General features: G+C 39.6%; 2 protein-coding genes across 5 annotated transcripts in view; one reads left to right on the top strand and one right to left on the bottom strand.

Annotated features, from left to right (window-relative positions):
• LRRC31 (leucine rich repeat containing 31) overlaps positions 1-2,408 on the bottom strand; it is a 51,551-nt gene extending 49,143 nt beyond the window's left edge. The window contains exon 1 of one of the 3 annotated variants that reach the window (XM_068954489.1): positions 2,071-2,408. The gene's annotated coding sequence lies outside the window, so the exon portion shown is untranslated. The remainder of the gene's footprint in view (positions 1-2,070) is intronic. The other 2 variants (XM_068954488.1, XM_068954485.1) reach the window with 2 other exon arrangements.
• SEC62 (SEC62 homolog, preprotein translocation factor) lies at positions 2,330-23,867 on the top strand. Of its 2 annotated transcripts, XM_068954499.1 has the most exons (9): positions 2,471-2,593; positions 5,678-5,851; positions 11,341-11,449; positions 11,866-11,971; positions 14,681-14,891; positions 17,171-17,263; positions 20,227-20,287; positions 21,238-21,357; positions 22,435-23,867. In XM_068954499.1, exons 3-9 carry the CDS (start codon positions 11,419-11,421, stop codon positions 22,902-22,904), a joined length of 1,092 nt encoding a protein of 363 aa, XP_068810600.1. In that variant the 5' UTR covers positions 2,471-2,593; positions 5,678-5,851; positions 11,341-11,418; the 3' UTR covers positions 22,905-23,867. The 2 variants fall into 2 exon arrangements, with proteins under 2 accessions (XP_068810598.1, XP_068810600.1); XM_068954497.1 differs by lacking the exon at positions 5,678-5,851 and having other exon boundaries at positions 2,330-2,593.

Below are 23,867 nucleotides of genomic sequence, written 5' to 3'. Positions count from 1 at the left end.
TTTACAGCCCGCTACACACTTGACAGAGACATTGATCTTAAACGTACGCCGTTTGAACCTTCACTTCCACACTCTGGCTTTTCTGCCACTTGCTTCTCTCCTAGTTCTCTCGCTGTACTTCTGACTACAAGCTTATCTCATGCGAGATTCAGTCTTGACAGGCTCTGGGCTGTGTAATGATAAAAGGGGAATGCCCAGTGCCTCACAGTACAGGCATATAGAGGACACATTCCCAGGCCTACTCTCCACCAGTTCTTTTCACAGCGCTGTTTATCAGTTTGCTCTCTATGCTGCACATCAGTCTGCTTGACATCCAGCTCCACCAGCTGTTCTGCAAATAGCTCCCATAAGTTAATGGTTCTAAAGCTTCAGATGAATTTAAGCTTCTCTGGAGAAAACAGAACAGAGATTAACCAGAAATTCAAGGTGCTTTTCTGGCAGCTAAGAAGAGCTTGATGTACTGCAGAAATGAACTGCAGACAATATACCCCACCACATGCAAAATGGAGAGTTAAATATGAAAGATGAGTTTATGAATCACAGCAGACTCCAAGACATAGAAGGCATATGGGAAGCTGCGTTTTATAAGGGCCAGAATATAGAGTTATAAGGAATTCTAAGAATGGCAAGGGATGATTATCTGGAATGAGGCCAAATCACTTGGCTATTGCTCTCTTCACAACATGAAGAGCTAGAAGACAGGAATACAGTTCCAAATAGCCTCTCCCAGGTAGCTGGGAACCTCCCATCTGAAGTTCAGCTGGCACCTATGCTGGGTTAGTAGGGCTCTGAGACAGACTATCCTAAAACCCTTACTGTAAGCATTGCTTTAATAAACTAGACTGCTGTTTTAATAGCAGAGATTTCCTAGGTTACACACCACAAAAAGGTGTGGTTTCCTCACAGACAACATGCCTTTCCAAGGAATGACATTTAGTGCCCACACTGCAAATGCATGTTAGATCTTACACCAAATAAATAAAGCTTTCTTACAATAGCACCAGAAGCTTCTCACAGAGGATTTTTGTCATTACAGCAACAGGCCTTTTTCATTATTCTATTTGTCAAATCATATTTTATATGCTGCCCTGATCATTAATACTTGGGTGCTTTGGTTGTTGAACCATTCCATCACTTCAGCACCAAGAGGAGATTGTTATTATTAGCAAGCCACAAGTTATGGATGGTTAAAGCTTTCTTATGCAAGAAAGCCTCAAGCTCAGATGTGCTCTTCTGTTACTGTAACATAAGCACACTAAATAATTACTAAAGTCACTGCCAACTTAAAAACACATTTTTGAATAAGTATATTTTGTCTGCTTTCTACAAGTCATCATTTTATTGCAACTGTAAAAACCTGACATCCTTATATTTATAATTGTATCTTTTATAGTTTTTGTATTTCACTCTGCAGTCACTCAGCTTAATTTGTAACTAGTATAGATTTTCTGCCCAGTAACAGCAAGAGAAAAACAGCCAAAAGAATAGGAAATCGTACCAGAAAAAGCACAAAAGTTGGCAGAGTGATTCATAGGCAAATACGCCACTGGAAACAATTTTAGCTTTTAATTAAGTAGTTTTCATTCTGCAAGCTTCCAAAGTCATAGGAACGGGAAGGGGCCACAGGACGGGAAAGGACTGGACAAGACGATACAACACCGCAGGCACGTTTCCCTCCCAAAGTGCCAGGGTGTGGTTTGGAAACATGGAGCCAGGATAAAGCACCACACGCTTTGCTGACTGAAGTGACCTAATGGAAAAAGCATGTGAGACAACCTCTGACAAAACGCCGTTTTATTTTATTTAGGCTGCTTTCTCAAGCTAATTCCGCACATGTACGGAAAGGCCTGAGCAATCAGAGCGTGGTGAAACAGGCAACTACCAGCCGAGGCCTGGGACATCAAGTGTCTTCGAGGCCTCGTCTCCTATTTAGGAGTATCCAAGCTAAACACACGTGTTTTTTGCCGTCCAGGAGCTGGAACACCACTGCTCCGCGGACACCGAAGGCCACCTCCGCCCCGGCTGCGCTCAGCGCAGGGACGTGCGAGGCCGAGGCCTGGCAGCACCTACCTGAAAGCGCGGCCACCGGCCGCGCCTGAGGCCCGGCAGCAGCCACCCGAGCCAACGCGCAGCGAGAAGCCGGACTCTGGACGGCAGAGGCGGCACGTCCTCGCTGGGGGCTTTCCGGCTAACGGGGAGCGAGGGGGGCTCCGGCCGGCCGGGAGAGAGGGAGGGAGGGAAGGAGGCCGCAGGCGCCTCGCCGGCACGAGGCCAGGCGCGCGGCGACGGTTGGGGCCAGGCGCGCGGCGGCGGCGGCGGCGGCGGGAAGGGCTGGAGGCGGGGCAGCCCGCCAGCGCGGCGATGCTCCAAATGGCGGCGCGTCCCGCGGCGCTGCCCAGCCGCGGGGGGCGGGGCGAGGGGCTGAGGCCCCGCCCCCCGCGCTCCCGCGGCCTCTCGCGAGGCTCCCGCTGCTGCCGCCGCCGCCGCCGTTGCTGTTGCTGCTGCTGCCGCCGCCGCCGCCCGGCCCCACGTCACCGGCGGAGCAGACGGGGACAACATGGCGGAGCGGCGGAGGCACAGGAAGCGGATCCAGGTAGCCGCGCCGCGGCCCCCTGCCCGCCTGGCGTCTCCCCCTTCCTCGTGCCCCTCCGTCCCCCGGGCTGCTACTGCGAGGCTCCCGCCGGGCTGGCAGCGGCGGCTCGGGGGGCCGCGGCTGCGGGCAGGCGCCGGCGTCCTGCCTCGGCCGGGCACGCACGGGGAGGGGGGCGGCGGCGAGGCGGCCTGGGCCTCCTCCCCTCTCCCCCCCGCTCCCCGCCGTCCCTTAACGGGAGTCTGCCCTCGGAAATACGCGGTCGCTTTGCCTCGTCGGAGAACGCGGTTCCCAGTTACGGGGTGATTTTTAAGAGCCGTGCGGTGTTCGGGCTCTCGGTGGCTGGAGGACGGCGCAGGTTGGTGCGGCGGCGGGTCCGCCGGCAGCCGCCGCCGCGGCCGGGGCTTTGCCGGGCAGACGCGCTGTGCGGGGGGGGGCCGGCGGCCCGGGCACAAGCGCTCCGCACCCGGGGAAGGGTGCCACGGGGGAAGGAAAGGGATTTAAAAAAAAGCAAACAAGAACAGTGCTTAAAAATGGACTCTTGTTTGCTTGGAGATCGTGTTAAAACGTCTCAGTTACGCGATGTCACTGCAAGGCAAAGGTAAGGCTGCTTGGGTGTTATCGCCTCCCTGGGCAAGTCTGGTTTCTTCAAAATGCAAGTTTAACTGTGAGTGTCACTGAGGTTTTTAATGCTTGTTTTGGGCACAGTTACAGCATCACTTGTTATAATGTTTGTTGCTGATAGGTGTTATTAACCCTAAGCCTAAATAATGTTTGTTTGGGTTTTATTGCTCCGCTGTAAGCGGAGATAAGATTCAAGAGAGAAATCACAGAGCTGTTCAGCAAATGTGTGCTTCATCCTTGTGCTTGGTTGCCCTCTCTTCTTGTTTCTCTTCCTTTCCCTTCCCAGCCCACTTTCCCTTCCCCTTGGCAGATGGAGATTTGTCTGTGTTTGTAATGGTTCCTTTTCCCTTTAATTCAAATTACTGTGAGAAAAACAAGCAAATTCAATGGGAATTAATCAGAATCTTGTAAAGCAAGCCTTATCAGTCACAAGAATTCATAAATTATGGTAAAATATTACAGAATTTTTTTTTTAATAATAGTTATAGAATGTCCCATGCAAAGGATGATAATAGCCCAATAAAGCATCCATCAAAGACAAATTACATATAATTTAATGTTTCGTATAATACCCAGAGCTCTGGTCTTGCAAGCACTTAAGCACATGCTTAACTTTCAGCCTATTAGCAGTAGAAGTGTTTCCAGGACTGCTAATAATTACCTGACATGTCAGTGTTAACACTTCAGGTTTAAGATTGTGGCCTAAATTTGTAACTCTAATTATGTAGATAAATGTATATTGCTTCTTAGTAGTTTCCCAGTGTGTGTCAACAACAACTGGAAGATAAGACAGTGAACAAAGAATACTGTTTAATGCCTAGAGGGCGTTGTTAATTGGTCAAAGTAAATAAAAGAAAAAAACTTAGCTTCAAAGTGAATAAAAGAAAAAAACTTAGCTTCTTGAACTTTCTTGGCATAGCTGCAACAGGATTGTCATGTTTCAGGATAATGCTGCAAGTTTCTTCTTTTAAAATCAAGCTCTTTATTTTTTTATTTATTTGTAGGTGTTTCAAATGAAACCATATTTACTTCAGGGTAGTGTGTGCCTGCAAATACAGAGACTATTTACAATACCGTATGCAATTTCAGGACCCTGTAGTTATTAGGTAGAGTTATATTCCATGAAAGGGTAAGATTTTTAGAAGGAGGTAGTGTATTTCGCTGTGGAAGTGGCTGGTGTAATAGAGTTCAGTTATAAACGCTGTATGTATAGAAACAAAGTTTTGAATAATTCTTGCAGGATTTTGTCTGCCTTCAGAATTGGAGTTGTGGTAGTCAGCTAGCTAAACATGAGATAATACACAGAAAAAAGTCTCAAAGTAGTTCAAAATTCTTTAAAGCCTACTTTGTGCGTCTTTGATAGGAAGTGATAACAGGAAGGATGCATTTCATAGACTGCGTTTTCATAAAATGACACATTGCCCAATATATGTTGCATAGTTGGGACTCTTCTGTTGGCAACAAGGTAAAAGTTAGAGAAATCTTCAGAAGTTTGAATAAAGACCTTTTATAGGTAAAGGTTTCAACAAATGTCATACCGATGGTAACTTAACTCTAGTAATATGGAGTAGTGAAAATAGACTGCTCTGTGGGAAGCAGATTGCTAAAGTTAATGGGCCCCCACGTGATTCAAATTTCAGAAATCTTACTTTTAAAAAATAAAAAATATGAAATTAGCCATTAGACAACTATTTAGGCAGATATGCGTCAAAAGATGGGGGATGTCTTTGCCTGTTACTCCAGCAACCTGATTAAAGATATTTCATCTCTTTTTAAAAAAAAAAAAAAAAAAAAAAAAAAAAGCTCTTCCATAAGCTATCCTGACATATTCACTTAAACACAAAATCTTCATAGTTCAGTTACTTTGACAAGTATTTAGTTGGACAACACTTGGCATTTTGTTGGCAGGTCTGCAATTTGACTACTAAGCAGGCATTAAGTTTTAATTATGCTGGCCAGATTCCATTGTGGACAGCTTTATTCTGCCCATGTAATTTTGTTTGTGTTTGCGTTTCAATTAATAGCACTTACATAGCATCTTTCTGCTGTGTTCTCTACTTTAGAAATGTTAATGCATATAAATACCTCTTTTATAAATAAAGAAAGTGATTCTTAGGCACTGATTTGGCAAATGTCTCATTGCAAGTTGATGGCTGAGGTAGCAACAGAACCTACTTGCCTTGTTGACTTTTTTTCCCCTTCAGTCACTGAATTCAAGCCTTGAGATTCTCCTGATGAGCGACATCTGTTAATCAACACTAACTGTTCTGGCAGTTCTTTCCTGCCTTGATTTGGGCTCCGTTGGAAGGAAAACGTGCAAAAGCTGTATTGCTGATTCCTGTGCTACATGTTTTTGTGAATGAGTATAGAAAGGATCTTCAGAAGTGACAATACAACAGGTTTTCAGTAAATCAGATCTTAATCCAGCTTTCCCGTTTGTCTTTATTTTCTCATAAATTCTAGAAGAGCTGAATGGGACGCTAGCAAATAATCCCTGAGTAGTATCAGGTGGTATAGGAAGAAGAAACAAAGAATGAAGGGGAAAACAACAACAACAACAACAACAAAACCCCCAGAAAAATAGAAAAGTAACAGCCACAGTTGTCAGTAAAAGAAAAATCGCTGTCTCTTGAAAATGTAAGTCAGATTTTTGGAGGGAGGGAGGAAGGGAGAAAGTCAAAACAACTGGCCTAAGGTTAGAAGACAGTTAAAGCTGGCATGTTTTTTTTCTTCAAAATATGTATGTTGCTGCTTTGGCATGCATTTTAGAACTCTGTGTGTGTCTTTTGTTGTAAATACATGAAACTTAACAACTTTTGCTCAGAAAAAATAGTGAAGGCTTAAAAAGAGCAAAGAAGAAAACAAATGTGTATATTTTCATAGGACGTATACAGAGCAAAAATATCTGTAAATCTTTTTCTGTGAAGTTAATATGGTGTGGCTAACACGCTGCTGCAGTAATCTAGAAGAACTGGTTTATTTGCTAGGCTGTGTCACAGCTTTTATTTTAAGATTCCTGGGGCAATCCACATACTGGTCGCTAGTGTAACAGTCGGGCAGTTTTACCTTAATTAGTTACTGAAGAAGATAGAGGCCTAACAGCAAGGGTCAGAGGTGACACGTTTGGTTCCCCCCAGCCAGTGATCTATCAAATCATGTTATTTTGAGTATTCTTTCTTTGTCCTAGTGCACCTTGATTTCTTTTATGCAGAGTATAAAAGTTTCAACAGAATGGATGAGGAGTGTCCCCTTCCCTACCACAGAACACCTTATAAGCTAATGTTTAGGTATGAACGTGCTCAAGAGTAGAGAAAGTGGTCTAACATGCTGTGGATGAGCACTGCTGCTTAAAAGAAACTGCCAATGTTCTGTGTGTAGCCTGATGCATTTACATCCTCTGAAGTATTAACTTATTTGAGTCCCTAATAGGACGGAAGCAGAAGAACTAGTTCCTGTTAGCCATAGTCCTAGCTAGTTACTGTGTTAGAGGGAAGTGATGGTATTCATGTCATTCAGTTATAGGTGCTTTATTTCGGTAGGTGCCTTAGTTTGGGTGACCTCCCTAAGCTTTGTATCTTAGTGGAAGAAGGTGATGCAGAGGGACTATTTCTTTTTATGAGTTGGTTTAGATTTTTCAAAGATACTTGGATGCGTAAAATGCTGCTAGCTGTTTAGTAGGAAGTGCTTAAGCCATTAGGAACCATTCGCTTTAGCAACTGTATTGAAAGTTAGAGAATCCTGGTAAACGTTTGTCTACGGATTTAAGTGTCAACGTTTCTTAAAGATTTACGTGTCAATGCTTTCTGGCTTGTGTGCGTTTCAGATATGGTACGAACATACATTGAACGAATTGCAGATTTCAAAAGAGTTGGCAGTAGTAACTTGAGACTGTGTGTGTTTGTATACCTTCATGAAGCATGCATCACATAACCCTTGCTCCTCTGATTAATTGCTATTAATTACAAATGGTAATAGACCTGATTCCTATGCCACTATCTATTCCGTTTGTGTCATCCAGGGACTGGAAAGGGATTTGGGTGGGATAATGGGATCACTCAAAGGTGCAGAGCTAGTGGTGTGGAGCCAGCTTGGTGCCACTTGCACTCCCCTCTGGAGGAAGCCCTCTTGGGAGAATGAGCAAATGGCCCGCTACACTCAGGTCATGCAGCCTGAGAGTCAGGAAGGAGGGAAAAGGATAATCTTGTAAGTCAGCACAAGCTTTGGTGTGCACAGCCAGCCTTCAGAGAAGATAAATACAGCCGTAGTGCCCCCATAGCATGAGAGGGGTATTAGAACATGGGTTGACATAGTCTCATTTTTTGATTGTCATAGCCCATCGATAGCTTGAAAAACAGGCTGCACATGACTAATCTACTTCTTGTTTTCCTCATCTGAAAATTGTATAAGCTATTAGGCTTCAGAAGTCTTCTGTGAAGGACAGTGTTCTAAAAATCTAAGTTTCCAAATGTAGGAGCAAAAAAGGTAACTAAATATTCATCTCATTGAAATCAAAGAGGGCCATCAATCCTTGTAATGCTTTTGTCTGCACATGAAAAAACTTGCAGTGTTGGTGACAGTCATCATTTACTCTGTTCTCATTTCCAGAAACCTTGTTTATCGTGGAAGGAAATCATCCTATCTTGGGTCATGCCAGTCTTCTCGCAAATACGATGAAAGGCTGGAAAAAAAGAGTGAAATTTCAGTTCACCAGTATGCTCTGGTCTTTTGGCATCTATTGCATGTTTCCAAGAGAAAGAGGAACTAAATAAATTGTGTTTGGGTAGAGATGAAGGGGAGGAAGAAGCTCATGGGTGCACTAGTTTGAAAAACAAAAACATCTGAACTGAGCTGTTAATATTGACAGGCTTCTTTTCTTCTTCAGTCCCATTCAGAGGTTTAATTAAATGGGAACTACATCTGTCTGTTGAAGGAAGGTCAGAATGCACTGTGCTATACTTTGATTTCAGAGATAATGGTAAAATTTTAAGTCAGTGAAGATGATGAGGATTTTCCATTCACGTCAGTGAGTCTAGAAGGTCATTGGATTTAAAAATCTTAGCTTTGTTTTAAGGGTGCATATAGGACAGAATTTTGAAAGGAATGCTTGAGAATTATTTTTTAAAATCTCTTAGTATTTCAGTAAAGTTTCTAGTTAAATAGGCAGGTTAAGCACTTTTATCAACAAAAAGACAGGGAAAAAGAGTTCTTTGCCTAGCTAAATAAGAAATCTAGTTTGATTTTATTTTAATGGCATTCTTCCAGAGTATGTAATTTATCAGGGATTATAAAACTTTAAATGTTATGTGCTCCCTAGTGACAACTTGTGTTATTTGATATGTAAAATTAAAGTAGATGCAAAGCTCTCAAATAAAATTTAGGACGGAAGTACTTGGAAGCTTAACGCTATCCTATTTTTTTAATTGACTGGAGATGATTTAATCATAGAATTGTAACTGAGAAGACATTTTACAACATTCCAGAAATATATTCTGAGATGTTTCTCTGAATCTTTTTGTTTTTCCTAGAAAAGTAAACTTTAAATACCACAAAATGTTAGTACAGCTTTTAAGGCTGTGTCGTCTGTTTTAAAATGTTATAACTTATTTCAAAATACACCTTGATTCATTTGTATAATCCTTTTCTAAATGAGGCTTGAAATGTCTGGTGTTTGGCTATTTTTACTGTTGAACATAAAGATTTGTTAAACTGCATCTTAAAAAAGCAGTGCTTAAAAAATTCTGGGATTTCCATGTTTCTGTTGATATCGCTTAATGATGGAATTCAGTATTTTTTTCCGTGAGCCATTTGTTTTAATACTGCAACGGAAGCCTGGCTCTGAAAATGAAGTGACGAAAATAAGATGAAAAATGTGGGGTAACTAGCAGGGAAAAACTTTCTCAGAAGGATCTCAGTTAAACTGTGGCGGTGTCTCTCAGAAAAGAGCCCTTTTGCTTGGGATATTAGGAAACCACCCCGCAGAAAAGGACGAAGCAATAGATGATAAGGAGCAATCCGAAAAAGCACCCTTTGGTGCCAACCACTGCCTTTATAGCATATCGCATGACTTACCAGAATCATAAATATTTAAGGGGGAAAAGAATATATGAAATACTAGCAGATAAACAACCAAGCGATGTGACTGTCTGTAGGTTTTTTTTTTTTTTTTTAACAAAGCTGTCTTACAGTCTGTGTTGCAGAGAATATTTGCTGTATGAGTTGTTGCACTAAGTATAATTCTCTAGAAGGAGATATGAGAAAAGCATTGTTCTAGAACGCAACCGCTATGTGTAGTCATTAGCGTCCATGGTACCTTAGCGTGTGTACCATACAGGAATGATGGCACACCTATATTCATTTTCTTTAAATGCACTGTAACTCATTTTGTTGTTATCAAACCAAATCTGTTTTGGTACCAAACTCGGTAGCATCATCAGTGATTTATAATTGTACCATATTAAGAGGACAGCAAGTCACAGCATATCGGTTATGTATATAAATGCACTGCCAGTTAGTGAATAGTTTTCCATAAATTAGGTGGTGTTTTATACAGTTTTTAAAAATTTGTAAAGAAAAAAATGAAGTATTGAACATGGCGAAACAGTTAGTTTCATCTATATGAGGACTGTCAGGATTATCTGGCTTAATTCAGGCATATGTTTTTTAAACCTGTCTAAACCAGTTAGTGTGAGCACATATTTCTGCATATGTACAAGGAATTTGGCTTAAAAAAAAAATCTCAGTAATCTCAGAAATTAACAGGCTACAGAGTGCTGTTAGTAATTTGGATATCTTATATCTATATTATTTGGTTTAAAATTGTCCTCAGATAGGAATAGCAATAATCTCATCTAGAACAATAATTCATTAACCAGTTTCTTTTGAAAGTTAGCTGTGCAAACTGTTGAAAATTAACAGCTGGCTATCTGGAGCTTTTATGTCCTGTGTAACAATGTCTACTTGACCTTGCATTTCCACTTACCAGGCTTCTTCCAATATCATGTTTATTTATCTTAAAAGTGGTCATGGAGGTTGTATATGTTTGCTGAGCATTAAAAATGTCTTCTCTTTAAATAGAATGTTTTTTCTATACATCCCTGTAAATCACTGATTTGCTTTGTGGCTTCTGTATTCTGTTTCTGTGGCTAGCATGAGAAGAACGGGTAGAGAAATGTATTGCCAGTCTGAAAAGATGTCTTAGTGTTACTCTGTAATTGATTTGTTAGTAGCGGGGGGGGAGGGTTCAGGAGAATTAAGCCTCGTTAATATTTTCTCATATATATACACACACACACACACACACACACGCACGCATATATGTACACACATACATATATATGTATACAGTATTTTAATATGTATGGTATTTTACATAATTGAAAATGCCTGTTTTCATCCTTCTTTCCTACAAATCTTTGAATTCTGCTACCTATCTGCAAATCGGTAAATTTACAAAATGTATTAATACATGCAGAATAAGGACTCCTTTTCCTATAAAAAGTCTATTTTGAAGTTAAAACATACCAGGATAAGGTACATTATACTGTTGCTCCTAATCTCTAGGTTGGGAGGATCTCCTTGATGATCTTCTGAAGTTTAAATCACTTTGTAGCCCTTTTAGCCAAACTGTCAAATCTTTCTACTACTTCTCTACATGGTTTTCATTCCTCTTTCACGTGAAATTCAAGCTCTTTTGTATTCTGCCTGTATGTCTGCATTGCTGTCACCTCATACCATTTCTAATTCTTCTCACTGTGTTGTTTGTCTTTGCTCTCAGCTTCATAGCTATTTTCATTCAGACTTGTGTGCCTTAAGCAGCTTTCCGTTTGCTAGGTGCCTAGTACTTCCCCTTCCTCAGTTTCTCCCTTAATTTTTTCTTTGTAAAAAGCTGTCAGAGTTCTAATCCATCGTGTATCTTCACATCATCTGACATTAGAATTCTTGCTTTTTTTTTTGTTTATGTGGACTGAAAGCTCTTCGGCAAAATGACTTGACCTATTTTCACGTTTTCTCATTATTTTATGGCAATACAAACAAAATGTAGGACTTCAGAATATCTGATTTTGAGTCCAAACGAGTGTCTTCCCCATGTGTTAAAACTGAGTTAACTTTCATTTTTGTTATTGTAGGAGGTTGGTGAGCCATTCAAAGAGGAGAAGGCTGTTGCCAAATACTTACGTTTCAACTGTCCAACAAAATCTACCAACATGATGGGCCACCGAGTTGATTATTTTATTGGTAGGGTTAACCAAAGAATGATGCTGTCTATTTACTAATACTGTGGGTGTGGAGGGGTTGTTTTGTTATTATTGCTTTATCAAAGAAGTACTAATCTTACAGCTTGGTCTTGCAAACTTATCTCGGCATTAGATAACTTCAGGCTGATAAGATTAGTCTTATGGCTAACTCAGTAAACTTTATCAACTTCTCAGTAAACTTTATCAACTTCTCACTTTGTAGTCTTAATGGTGTATAGTTGTCCAGAGTGACGTATTTAAGAGTGACATATTTAAGAACAGTGGCTGCTTTTATTTTAAAGATCAAAGGATATGGAACATCCACCAGAACTGACTGGTTGGTGTGGTTCAAGGAACATAGACGGTTACAATTAAGTTAACTGATTTTAACATATTTTTATTCTGTTTTTCCTCTAGCCTCAAAAGCTGTGGATTGCCTCTTGGATTCTAAATGGGCAAAGGCAAAGAAAGGAGAGGAAGCTTTATTTACAACTCGCGAGTCTGTAGTTGATTACTGCAACAGGTATGACTTTCTGGTCTAATTCATTTGAGTACAGTTGTCAAGGTGTCTTACATTACTTAGGAACCTGTTTCACTTATGCATCTTTGAAAAAGGGACTTACTGCTTTCTAAAACACTTGTGTTATGGTGTATAAATAATCCTTGTAGTTTTATTAGCATGTTTGAGGGTGTCACACCAGAAACAGAAATAACGTCACTTAATCATCTCTGTTCCCATAACTGTGTCGTGCTTTCATTATGCTGCTTGTGGCAGCAAAAAAAAAAAGAAAACTATTTTTTCTGAATTTTATGGTTATTTTAAGGCAGTAGGATCAGAGCTCCCAAGTTTCTCCTTTCCTTTACCTAGACTCCCATCATGGCAGAGGCTGGACTTTGAGGTTCAAGTCATGCATCTCACATGATATGTCTTTGCTGATTAGTGTTTTTGTTTAGATGAATGGCATATTCTGACCGTTACATCCTCTTATCCTCTTTTTGGGAAGAATCATAAAGTGAAGGGGGCTGCCTGCACTTGGAGAGCTCTCAAAAACCTACTTAGAAATGAAGGAGAAAATGGCTAATATTTAGTCATTTTATTTTAGAGAGCCATCCAGCAAGGTGAGATTCTGCCTCGATTTCCATCGCTGAGGCAGGGCAGATTCTGTTTTTGAACTTTAATCCTTGTGCTGACTTCTTCAAGAATGCTTATAAAAGAATATTATGTTAATGCAAGCAGAAAAATAAATCTTTCCTTCTAGAATCTTTAGACTGAGGTAGGAGTCTATATCTGTTCTTCAGTTATTAAACTATTGGATGAGACAACTGTTGTTTAAGTCCTTTAGCTCTAGCAATGAAAGAATGCACTATAAAAAGAAAATCAGTTTGACCCTTTTTTCTCTTGCATTCATTTTTGTCAGTAGTAGTATTTAGTGCATTGATGATACATTTGGCACCATGTCACGTCTGCAGTTTGGTTTCCCTTGCTGATTCTTAAAAGACTAGTAATGCCCAGGCCACCTTTGATCACTGAAACTGTTTTCAGAGCTTTAAATGTTAGCACTGACTACTTTCTTTACCTTTTGGAAGGGATGGAGCAATATCTTAGCACAAAAGAGAAGGTAGTTCCATCAGCACCAGAGATGTATTACTTTTCATCTTCTCTGTTTAGATTCTTACTCATGTTAAAACCAACTGCTTTAAGTCTTTTGGTGTGGCCCTTGCTTGTTTTACCTGCCCTGTCAAACACAAAATAAATACGAGATCTTGCTGCTTCATCCCAAGTCAATAGCATTAATTGCGTATGTAAAACAAGGTATTATCTGAATTCATAGTGTTCCTGCAGAGCGTAAGATCTCCTGCTACACTTATGTATTGATCTAAGTTCAGTAAGTTTACTTTTGGGGCATTTGGCATAAATAAGCTACATCAGTAACATGTGTTTCAGCAGTACTGTTGCTGATCTAATGAGGATCAACAGAGAATTAGTAAGTAATCTGGACTTCATTAGTTATGTGAAGGTCAGTCCGGTTCCAGGACCTGGCTGTTGGCCATACTGATACTGTGGCTCCATGCTCTGGGTGGCAGGGCTTGCCCAGGCACAGTAGAGGAGTGCTTCCAGTTCCATCTTTCCATGCTCCATCAGAGGCAGAGGTAGCTCCTACAAGGGAAAAAGTTGTCCTGCAGGCCAGACCAGTCCTGTGGGCTGCCACCTGAGCCACCCTAGATTTATATCTATCAAGAAAAGTAGTTGCTTCTGAAGAAGTGATTTTCTGTTGCTAGAAATAGAATCCATGTAAACAATTGCCTGAAGAAAGCTTTCTTTTTATATATACACATACATATATACACACACATACATGCTTGAAAACGACTGTTCCAGCAGTCAGCCTGCACATGATTTTTATTAGTAGAATGACTTCTCTCCCTCCGTGAATTTCCCTAATTTAAAAAGCAGTTCGACGTAAGGATTTGATCTGCAGTAAGAGATGAAAGAAAACAAGTACAAATCAAATTGATTTGATTCATAGGGCCTGTTTCTTTGTTTTTTGTGATAATTGGCCCTTGGATTTTGTACCCCACTGCTTCTCAGTTTGAAGAGCAGTATTCTGTACTCTGCCTGTTCTGAACTGGAATATGATCCTTTCAAGGGCATTACTTACTGGTGACAACTTTAAGACTACCAGATAGTTCTTCCTGTCGCACTGCTAGCCATATATGCCTATTCTATAACGTTTGCTTGTAGCTGACATGAATGGAATTGCTTGCATGAGAACCATGGTTCCAGCAGGACAATTTCATTCAGCCTGCATCTTTGACCAACTAACTTGACAGGTTGTATGTCCGTTTCTTTTATTTTCTTTTTGCTATGACATTCATTGACATTAAAATAAATACTTGATGGAGCTGTATTAACAGGAAAGATAATTAAATGGACCTAATAGTTTCCACCATCCTAAATTTGTTGTCATTTATATCTAGGCAAAAATGCTGCCACATAAAATACAGTTTTTAATCCAATTTTGAATAGGTGGACAAGGAAGGCAAGAGGTGAGACAGGATAATAGGTCTCGTGTCTTCATGTGAAAATAGTGTATGTGAGATGGTGACATCTTTGTCATGCTATTCACTACTGTATTAGATAATCTCTACTGATATCTAATAACAGAACTGTGTATAAACATTATTATTTCAATGACACTTAAATGTATCATTCAACCTTTTTCATTTTAAGACTTCTGAAAAAACAGTTCTTTCATCGAGCATTAAAAGTGATGAAAATGAAACCTGATAAGGATACAAAAAAGGAAAAGGAAAAAGGAAAGACTGAGAGTGGGAAAGAAGAGGAGAAAAAGAGCAAGAGGGAAAGTGGCAAAGATGAAAAAACTAAGAAGGAGAAAGAAAAAGAAAAGAAAAAGGATGGTGAAAAAGAGGAGTGTAAGAAGGTAAGTGCAATCAGTAAGAGAAGACACAAAGCTGTTAGTATAACTAATTTGTTGGTTACAAATTAAACTAATATCAAGATTACGTGGACTTAAATGTGTTTGGTTGTTCTAAAATGTTACAAAGTTCTCTTTGCCTGTTTTGGTCTCTAAAATACAGCTTTTTTTAATTTTTGAGCTAATCAGATTTTCATCCGAATCCAAAAAAGAGACTTCAGTTGGGCCTTTGTCTGTCTGTGTCATTGTCTTGTAATGTGGACTGAGCTGGTAAAAAAGCTACATCCATTCAGTGAAAATGGGCAGTGATTCTTTGTGCAAGTATACTTTAGCATAAAATTAAATATAAATGCATGTGACATAACATATAAAGTCTGTGCAGTTACATAAGTAAAATGGAGATCCCCACGGAGAAGGACATGGGAGTCCTGGTGGACAACAAGTTGACTGTGAGCCAGCAGTGTGCCCTTGCGGCCAAGAAGGCCAATGGGATCCTGGGCTGCATTCGGAGGAGCGTTGCCAGCAGGTCGAGGGAGGTGATCCTGCCCCTCTACTCAGCCCTGGTGAGGCCTCACCTTGGGTGCTGTGCCCAGTTCTGGGCTCCCCAGCACGAGAGACATGGAGCTCCTGGAGAGAGTCCAGCGAAGGCCTACAAAGATGATGAAGGGACTGGAGCATCTCTCATATGAGGAGAGGCTGAGAGAGCTGGGACTCTTAAGCCTGGAGAAGAGAAGACTGAGGGGGGAATCTGATCAATGTGCAGAAGTATCTGAAAGAAGGGTATCAAGAAGGGTATCAAGAGGATGGGGCCAGGCTCTTCTCAGCGGTGCCCAGCAGTAGGACGAGAGGCAACAGGCACAGGAAGCTCCATCTGAACACGAGGAAATTTCCAGTGACTGAGCACTGGACCAGGTTGCCCAGAGAGGCGGTGGAGTCTCCTTCCCTGGAGATATTCAAAAACCATCTGGTAACGATCCTGGGCAACATGCTCTAGGTGACCCTGCTTGAGCAGGGGGGTTGGACTAGATGATCTCCAGAGGTCCTTTCCAACCTCAACCATTCTGTGATTTTGCAATGTTTGGTAATAAGAATATTTGGAATGTGGCATTTGGTGCTTGTAAACAGCTCTGTAATAGTGGGCCTCTTTTGTGTATGAAAGCTCCTTTATTAATCTACATAATGCCTAGTTTTCCCAAACTTTAATTTACTTTTTAATTTGCTTTTTTAAAAGTTCAAACTATTATTATTGCACAAGTTCTCATGTGTGTCCTGGTATATTTTATTAGCAAAACCGAATTTCTAAACTAAGATGAGAGAAATCCACAAGAGAAATTTGATGAAGAGATGCATTTTTCCTTCTGTGTATAGTGGTTTGAATCCCATGAGTTAGTAGTATTCAAGAGTTATTCCCATTCTAACCCTTTGAGTAAAATAATGGCACGTTTAGTCAAAGGTGTAGTCTACATGTACAAAGGTCTACATCTCAAAAAAAAAAAAAAGTTACACAGCTAATAAAGGAATTATAAACAAAACAAGGCTTGCTGGCAGTCTAAACATAGCCAGTATACCATCTGACTCTTGAGATAGTCTAAAATGCAGACTTTGAAAGTTGTGAACTTTGCCAATTCTCTGTAATCTGGAGTGTTATATTATTAAATGTAATGTTAATTTTAAACTAATCATCAATTATTTAACTGATATTTTAGTGGATGATATAAGCCAATGGGTAATGACTTGAGCAACAACACAGGACAAAAATTAGGAAGTTAATTTCAAATTAACTAGAAGAAAGAAGCAGAGAGAAGGAAACGGGAGCTATGAGAAAGAAGGAAGCACAAGACCAAAAAGTGATTGAGGAAGGTAGAGGGTAAAAAGGCTGAAGCTGATTCTGAAAGGATGCCTAAACGTGCATATGCCACCAAGATACCAAATAACTCCAATGAGAAGTTAGTGATTGAGTGTTGTACCCCATTCTTTGCACAAACTTTCTGTTAGTATCAGTGGAGCTTTGCTATGCATTTGAATGCATGCATTTGAATCCTGAAGCTACACTCTAGCTCTGAGAAGATAATCAAAAATACATTTTTATATTTCTTCACAGTTTTCATTTGTTCATGATACCCAGTCAGTAATAAATGAGAACAGGAGGAAATAAAGCATCTATACTTAAGATTACTTTAAATCTTTTTTTTTTCCAGTCTGTGGAAAGTTCTGGCTCAATGTGTTTAAATATTAGAAATTAAGATTCTCTGAACTTACTGTTTATAATTTGCATTTGTCCTCAGGATGAGATCCCAGGAACGCCCAAAAAAAAGGAAACTAAGAGGAAATTTAAACTTGAGCCACATGAGGACCAAGTTTTCTTGGATGGAAATGAGGTGAGGTACATAGGTAATTTTAGTGTTAGTGTACTGTTGTCAGGGAGTAGCTTAAATTACTGGATTTCTTCAGACTCTCTTTTTGGTCCTTTTTAAAAGAAAACGAATGGAAACCTGATGGCTGATAGTGAAATATCAGAGTAGGTATATCTACAAGGACATTAGAGGGAGGTGGCTGGATGCAGGACAGTAATGTAAGAAATCTAAAAGAAAATTTTATTCCCAGTAGTTTAAATTTTAGTAGACCTAAGGTGAAATTTTTGTCCTCGTGGTATAGTTAAGTATTGGAACACTCTCCATGCTTGTAGGTTTTCAAGACTAGACTGGATAAATCCCTGGGTAACCTGGTCTGACTGCATAGCTGACCCTATCTTGAGCGGGAGGATGGACTAGAGACCTCTTGAGGTCCCTTCCAGCCTGAATTATCCTATGAAGTATTGCTGAAGTATTTCTAAACAAAAATCAAGCCTTTTAGAACATCAAGTTCAATCACAACAGTGGAAATCAAAAGAATTTGCTGTTCATCAAAAGTATCTGCTATCCAGAGGTAGCCTGAACCTGTAACCCGAGCAGATAGCTGAGACTTGGGCATTTCTGAATTCTAATCCTGGCTTTACCACTGAAATTGTGTGTGGTCCTAAATACTTCTCTGTACTTCACTTTTCTGGGAGACAAAGAATTTAATACACTAACAGTTCTGTAACATACTTTGTCATATTCTTGCTTGTAAGGTTTGGCATAAGTGGGAACTCCAGCAAAAATATACTATGTTTTACGTTCATGTTGTGTGTCAGTGTGCTGTAATCTCTCCTAAAATTCTTATACCTTTGGTTCTAAAACATACGTGGCAGTGAACTCTGCAATTTATTTATGTGTTGTGTGGAAAAAGTATTTCCTTTAGGTATATCTGTCTTCTCAGTCATTTCTTTTACAATTTGTCTTAATCTGTTTTGTCTCACCTGGTATAGAATCTCATATATCTCTGATCCTCTGTATTGTCTTTTACATGGTTTTAACCAGAATGGCATGCAGCTTTCAATATGAGGGTGCACTTTTATATTTATTTGGTGGTATAGCAATATTCTTCGTCCCAATGTTATTTACCTTTTTGTTTATTAACAAGCTGACATTTTCAAAGGACTGACTCCATGATCCTTCCTAAGTAGCAGCTAATTTAGAGTTGATCCTTGTATACTTATAGTAAGAGCTGTTTTTCCTTTTACCCTGCACTTGTCAGCACTAAAAATGACTGACTTATTGCCTAGTCACTTGGTCATGCTTTTCAGTTTATTTGGGCTTACAGAACAGCTCACTGGCATCACAAAGAAGAGTGGAATATTAAATACTTCTCATTGCATCACACTGAAAAACTGTATTACTGTATCTTTTAAAGTGTCCTGGTAGTCTCTATCAGCTCTTCTGCTACGAGAGTTGCTGGTTGCTGCTAGTCAGCTACTACTTTGAATCTAACTCCTGTTAATGTAGAAAGCGGTTTCGTTTTTTTTTTTAAGAAAAAAAATCCCTAATTTTACTAGTTCAGGAAGTTTTGCACTTTACCAAGAAGCTTGTTCCTAGGACTGAAAAAATTTCCAATTCAGATGGAGCCACAGTTCCCATTAAAACATTTGCTATTGAGTGCTGTAACTAGAAATTTAGACAACAGTGTATTGTGGTACACTGGGTACGATTATATTTATCTGATGCCATCAAATAAGACTTCACTTGTAGGCCTCAGCTTATTTCAGCCTTTTTTTTTTTCCCCTTCTTCCCTTCAGGGAATCTCTTCAAAGCTAGAACCAATTTTTCTTTCCACTTTGTGTACCTCAAACTTTTTTTTTCCTTAAATTTTTGGTTTCATGCTCAATAACATTAATGCATGAAGAAAGAAAATTGATTCAGTGGAAGTTCTGAATCTCTCAATTCTTCATCAGTTTACTGTCAGAATGTTTTCTCCAAAAGTTTACATGACCTGTAAGTTATTCTAAAATAGCTGACATAAAAGTAATGACATAATTCTTCAAGAAATATACTCTTCTCCCTCCCTCTTTCCCCTCCCTTCCTCCCAAATACTGTTTAACCATGTGTTACTAACCTCCTCGTAGTCAGTTAGGAGGGACACACCTCGGATACCCTACTTTTCACACATGTAGGTTTTTTTGTGAGTGAATGAATGAATTTTTAATGAATAATTTTAGAAGGTTACAGAACTCCATGTTTCTTAATCTGAAGGAAGTACAAATGAACGTTCAAGCAAGGATCCTCTTTTGAACTGTTGGTTGGGCAGCATGAAAAGCATCTACCAGCCAGCAGAAAGCATTGATCTTTAAGAATTAGCAAAATGATTACCCATTTTTTACTAACCCTCACAAGCAGGAGTTTATGGTAAAATGATAGTTCATATTAGAGAAAACATACTCTATCAGCATTTATTGCAAAGATGATGAAATTATCTGAGCGCGGCGTGAACATGAGCCCCAGAGCGGACAAGGGGATGGGCCTTATAAAACTAATAATGGCACCTTGCCCAGGCTGGAAGTCTCCTGCCTTAACCATGTGCCTGCCAGCACAGCCAGTGGTGCAAGCACTGGTAATTCTGTAGCGTGTCCCGCTTCAGTAGCACAGTGTCCTTGGGCCTCCTGCCATTAGGCTAAGGTTATAATCAGTACGTAGCTCAGGCAATCTGTGTGGGCATGCAGGCGTGCAGTCCCATGGCTCTCTGTATCCCTCTGCAGCTTTTTTGCTGACAGAAACCCCTGTTTCAAGTCTCATCCAAAGTATAGTACTTCCCATGATATGTAGGGCTCCTTGCCCTACTGTTCTGCCCTGATTTGGTACTGACCAGAATGCCGTTTGTTCAGTGTGAAGTAATGTAGCATTGCTGTAAGCATTAGGATGAGAAAAATCTGAAGTCGCTTATCAGAGAACTTGCTTTCCGAATGTTAAGCAGATTATTTCTATTGTAGGTATATGTGTGGATCTATGACCCTGTTCACTTTAAAACATTTGCCATGGGACTTGTACTTGGTAAGTAATGAGCAAGATGTAAATGTAAGCATAGTATCATATAGACATATCTGTCCTTGGAAAAAAATTGTCTTTTTCCTAGATAAAGTTTTTATTCTTCACAGTTTCAGCATGCTTTGGTACCAATCATATTATGTAAATCTTGATGCCCTAATTGGAGGGGGTACGCATGCAAGAAAACTCATGAAATAATGACATGACTGAAGCATGCTTTACCAAATGTTTGGAATTACACAAAGATGCTGATTTCAGTTGCTTTAAGGTACTGAATGAATTGCCCAGTAGGTAACACGGACGTTGCCAACGAGTTTATATAAAAATGTGAAAGATGTTAAAGGAGTAATTTTAAACCACAAATGAGACCTTTCTGAACCTAGAACTTCTATTTATGTAGGTTAGGCCCAATCAACTAAATTTATTTTTTAAATCTAAATTAATCTTGATGTTAACTCATATCAGTGAGCTAACAGATAATAGTACTGTTAGTCTAACACACCTTACCTATACCTTCCAAATTCTTTACATTGAGAGAACCACCTTTATAAAGAATCCATGTCAACCCTTGGGACCATATTCAGTTCTCAGGCCAATTCTGTAGGCCAACACAAACTCCACCCAGCTCCCTGTGCCTGCTGTTTCCTGATGGACTGATTTTAAGCAACTCCCCACTCTTTTTTTTTTTTTTTTTTGTTAGCCCCCCTCTTCAGAGGTGCTTTATTTTCTCTTATTGACTAGGCACAGTGACTCACACACCTCTTGAATGCAGTCCTTGGTGACTGTCTACCCAATATGAAAATGGAAACAGTGGAAGTAGACAAGGTTTCAATCAAGGCCTAAGATACTATCATATAACTGATAGGTACCTTGCTAACAGAATATCTTGAATAAATGGTTTATACCAGGAAAAAATAATCATGCTTTTTATGCTTTTTTTTTATCTTTCTATTTAGTGATTGCTGTTATAGCTGCAACTCTGTTTCCACTCTGGCCAGCAGAAATGCGTGTTGGTGTTTATTACCTCAGTGTAGGTGCAGGCTGTTTTGTAGCCAGTATTCTTCTTCTTGCTGTTGGTAAGTGTCAGTCATCTTTATTTTACAGCAAGTGAAGGCTAAAAGGGTAGAAAAATAGGCTAACTTTAAAAGTTAGCCTAAGATGTGCGAATCTCTCAATTTATGAATGTTTTATTACTAACAATGGCCAGCCTGACTACTTCCAGCCAGATTGATGTATTTCCTTAGCGACCACTGGGTGTCAGACTTGTGCCATGGAAACAAATACCCCCATGCGTGTTTCACCTGTGTATGTTTCCTGTATGCTGAAGATTTATTTACTGGATATTGAATATCTTTGGCTTCCTTTCAGTAGCAGAAATGCTAGCTTCTATGGTGAAAAGAGCAATAAGACAAAGGAGAGCAGACAAAATCAGTGCCATCTTTAAACCTGAGAATAAACAGTCAATGAATACAGGAAGATATTTGAGATAGCATGGGGGAATAGTGGAAAAGAAGGAGCCACGCCCAGGATAGTCTTTAGTGGCAGCCACAGGACATCCGTATAGCTGTCTGAAATACAGTCATGGTTTGAGAAGTGACAGGTTATTTGATGAGAATATTAGCTTATGCCCTTGTAGGCATATTGTGAGCTTTAAAGAAAAGGAAAACAGTCTGTCATTTATTCAGGTATATGATAGCTCTTTACAAGAGACCTACGTATTGTCCAGCTCCTTTCTTTGCAAGTATAATGTACTAGAAATAAAAATTCACTAATCACTAGCTCATACAAAAGAAAACAAACTGGGGAGCGGGGAAAAAACAAAACAAAACAGAACTAACTAAACTAGCTAAAAACAGCTTCTGTGGCGAGAACGGTATAGCCAGGATTTTAAAGCTGTCCTTGGTCTATATTCATGTAGCGGAAGGGGTTAAGAACTAAATCATAGGTTAAAAATACAGTTAACTGGGGGTAGGTGCGGAGGGAGGTATTAACAACCATCAATTCCAAAATGCTATTGTAGAAAGAAATTTTTCCCCAAGATCACTACTATTTCTGGCTTTGGATGGATGTTAGTAGCAGATGTTTCTGCGTTAAACGTAGCTGTATGTTGTGAATGTTTATACTAAAACCAGAATCTCCCTTTTGTTATACAGCCCGCTGCATTCTTTTCCTTATTATTTGGCTAATCACTGGAGGAAGGCATCACTTTTGGTTCTTGCCGAATCTGACAGCAGATGTGGGATTCATTGACTCCTTCAGGCCCCTATACACACATGAATACAAAGGACCAAAAGCAGACTTAAAGAAAGAGGAAAAATCGGAATCCAAAAAACAGCCAAAATATGACAGTGAGGAGAAATCAGATAGTGAGAAGAAGGAAGAGGAAGATGGAAAAACAGACGCAACAAGGAACTCGGGAACAGAAGGCTCAGGAGGAGAGCGACATTCAGACACAGACAGTGACAGGCGTGAAGATGACAGGTCCCAGCACAGTAGTGGAAATGGAAACGACTTTGAAATGATCACAAAAGAGGAACTTGAGCAGCAAACAGATGAAGAGGATTGTGAAGAGGAAGAGGAGGAGGAAGATGCTGAAAGTAGGCCTTCACATGAAAAATCATAACTCACTGTGGTTTTGGGACTAAGTATGTGCAAATGGTTGGATTTTCTTTGTTGGCTGATCACCAAAACATAGACCATACAGTAGCGTCTTTGTTTGCTGAAATATACACGTTACCAAACAGTTTTATATCTAGTTTCTTCAATTTTTTAACCATTAACATGATTACATGGTACTATGTTAATCATTAATATACATTTATGGAAGTTTTATCAATCTGACAAGTTTTCTATTGATTGATAGATTGCCCAGATCGTCCTCAAACATACTGAAAAACATAGTTTTCTGGTACTTGCGTAACTGTTCAATTAGTTTAGCTTCTCAAAATTGCTTTTGTAAAACAGGTAAAAGTTGAATGACCAAATTTCAAATTATTCCTAGTTATATTCATTTGATAGCTAGTTAGGTAAAGTACTTCTTAGCCCACAGCTTTCTTGATACTTTTCTTGACTTTTGAAAAGATTGTGAAAACTTTCCTAAGAAAATTAGTTTTAGCAGAAGTATTTTGCTGAAAATATAAAGCTGGTAGTGCTTTATAATTTGGCTGCAGTATTCTCTGTTTCTCCAGACTGTGTGCCAGCAACTTAGGAAATCCAAACTGTTTTTGTACATCTGGTTCAGAGAAAGATGTCATCTCCAGCAGGTGAAGGAAACAGCATGGTTTGGAAATTACAGCTGTTTTCTTTCTCCTGCTCCATCATAAAACAAAAAGTGTATTCTGTACATAATTTACAAATAAAGCAAACCATTTACTTTAACTGCTACTTTATTATTTAGAAATTTGATCCAGCATTCAGTTTGTATAACTAAAGCCATTTCGTGGTGTATCTATCGGAGAAATGCAAGTCAAGAGGACCTCACAGAATATTTGTGTATGATTGGTAGCTGTTTCCAAAAGAGCTTTAGTTTTGTGCCAACATTCCATGTATTTGAGTAAATTGATCTTTATTAAATGAAAGCAAACGA

The sequence above is a fragment of the Struthio camelus genome, chromosome 9, assembly GCF_040807025.1.
Source record: "Struthio camelus isolate bStrCam1 chromosome 9, bStrCam1.hap1, whole genome shotgun sequence".
NCBI lineage: Eukaryota > Metazoa > Chordata > Aves > Struthioniformes > Struthionidae > Struthio > Struthio camelus.
The sequence above is the reverse complement of the archived record's forward strand: the minus strand, read 5'-3'. Positions and strand labels throughout refer to the sequence as shown.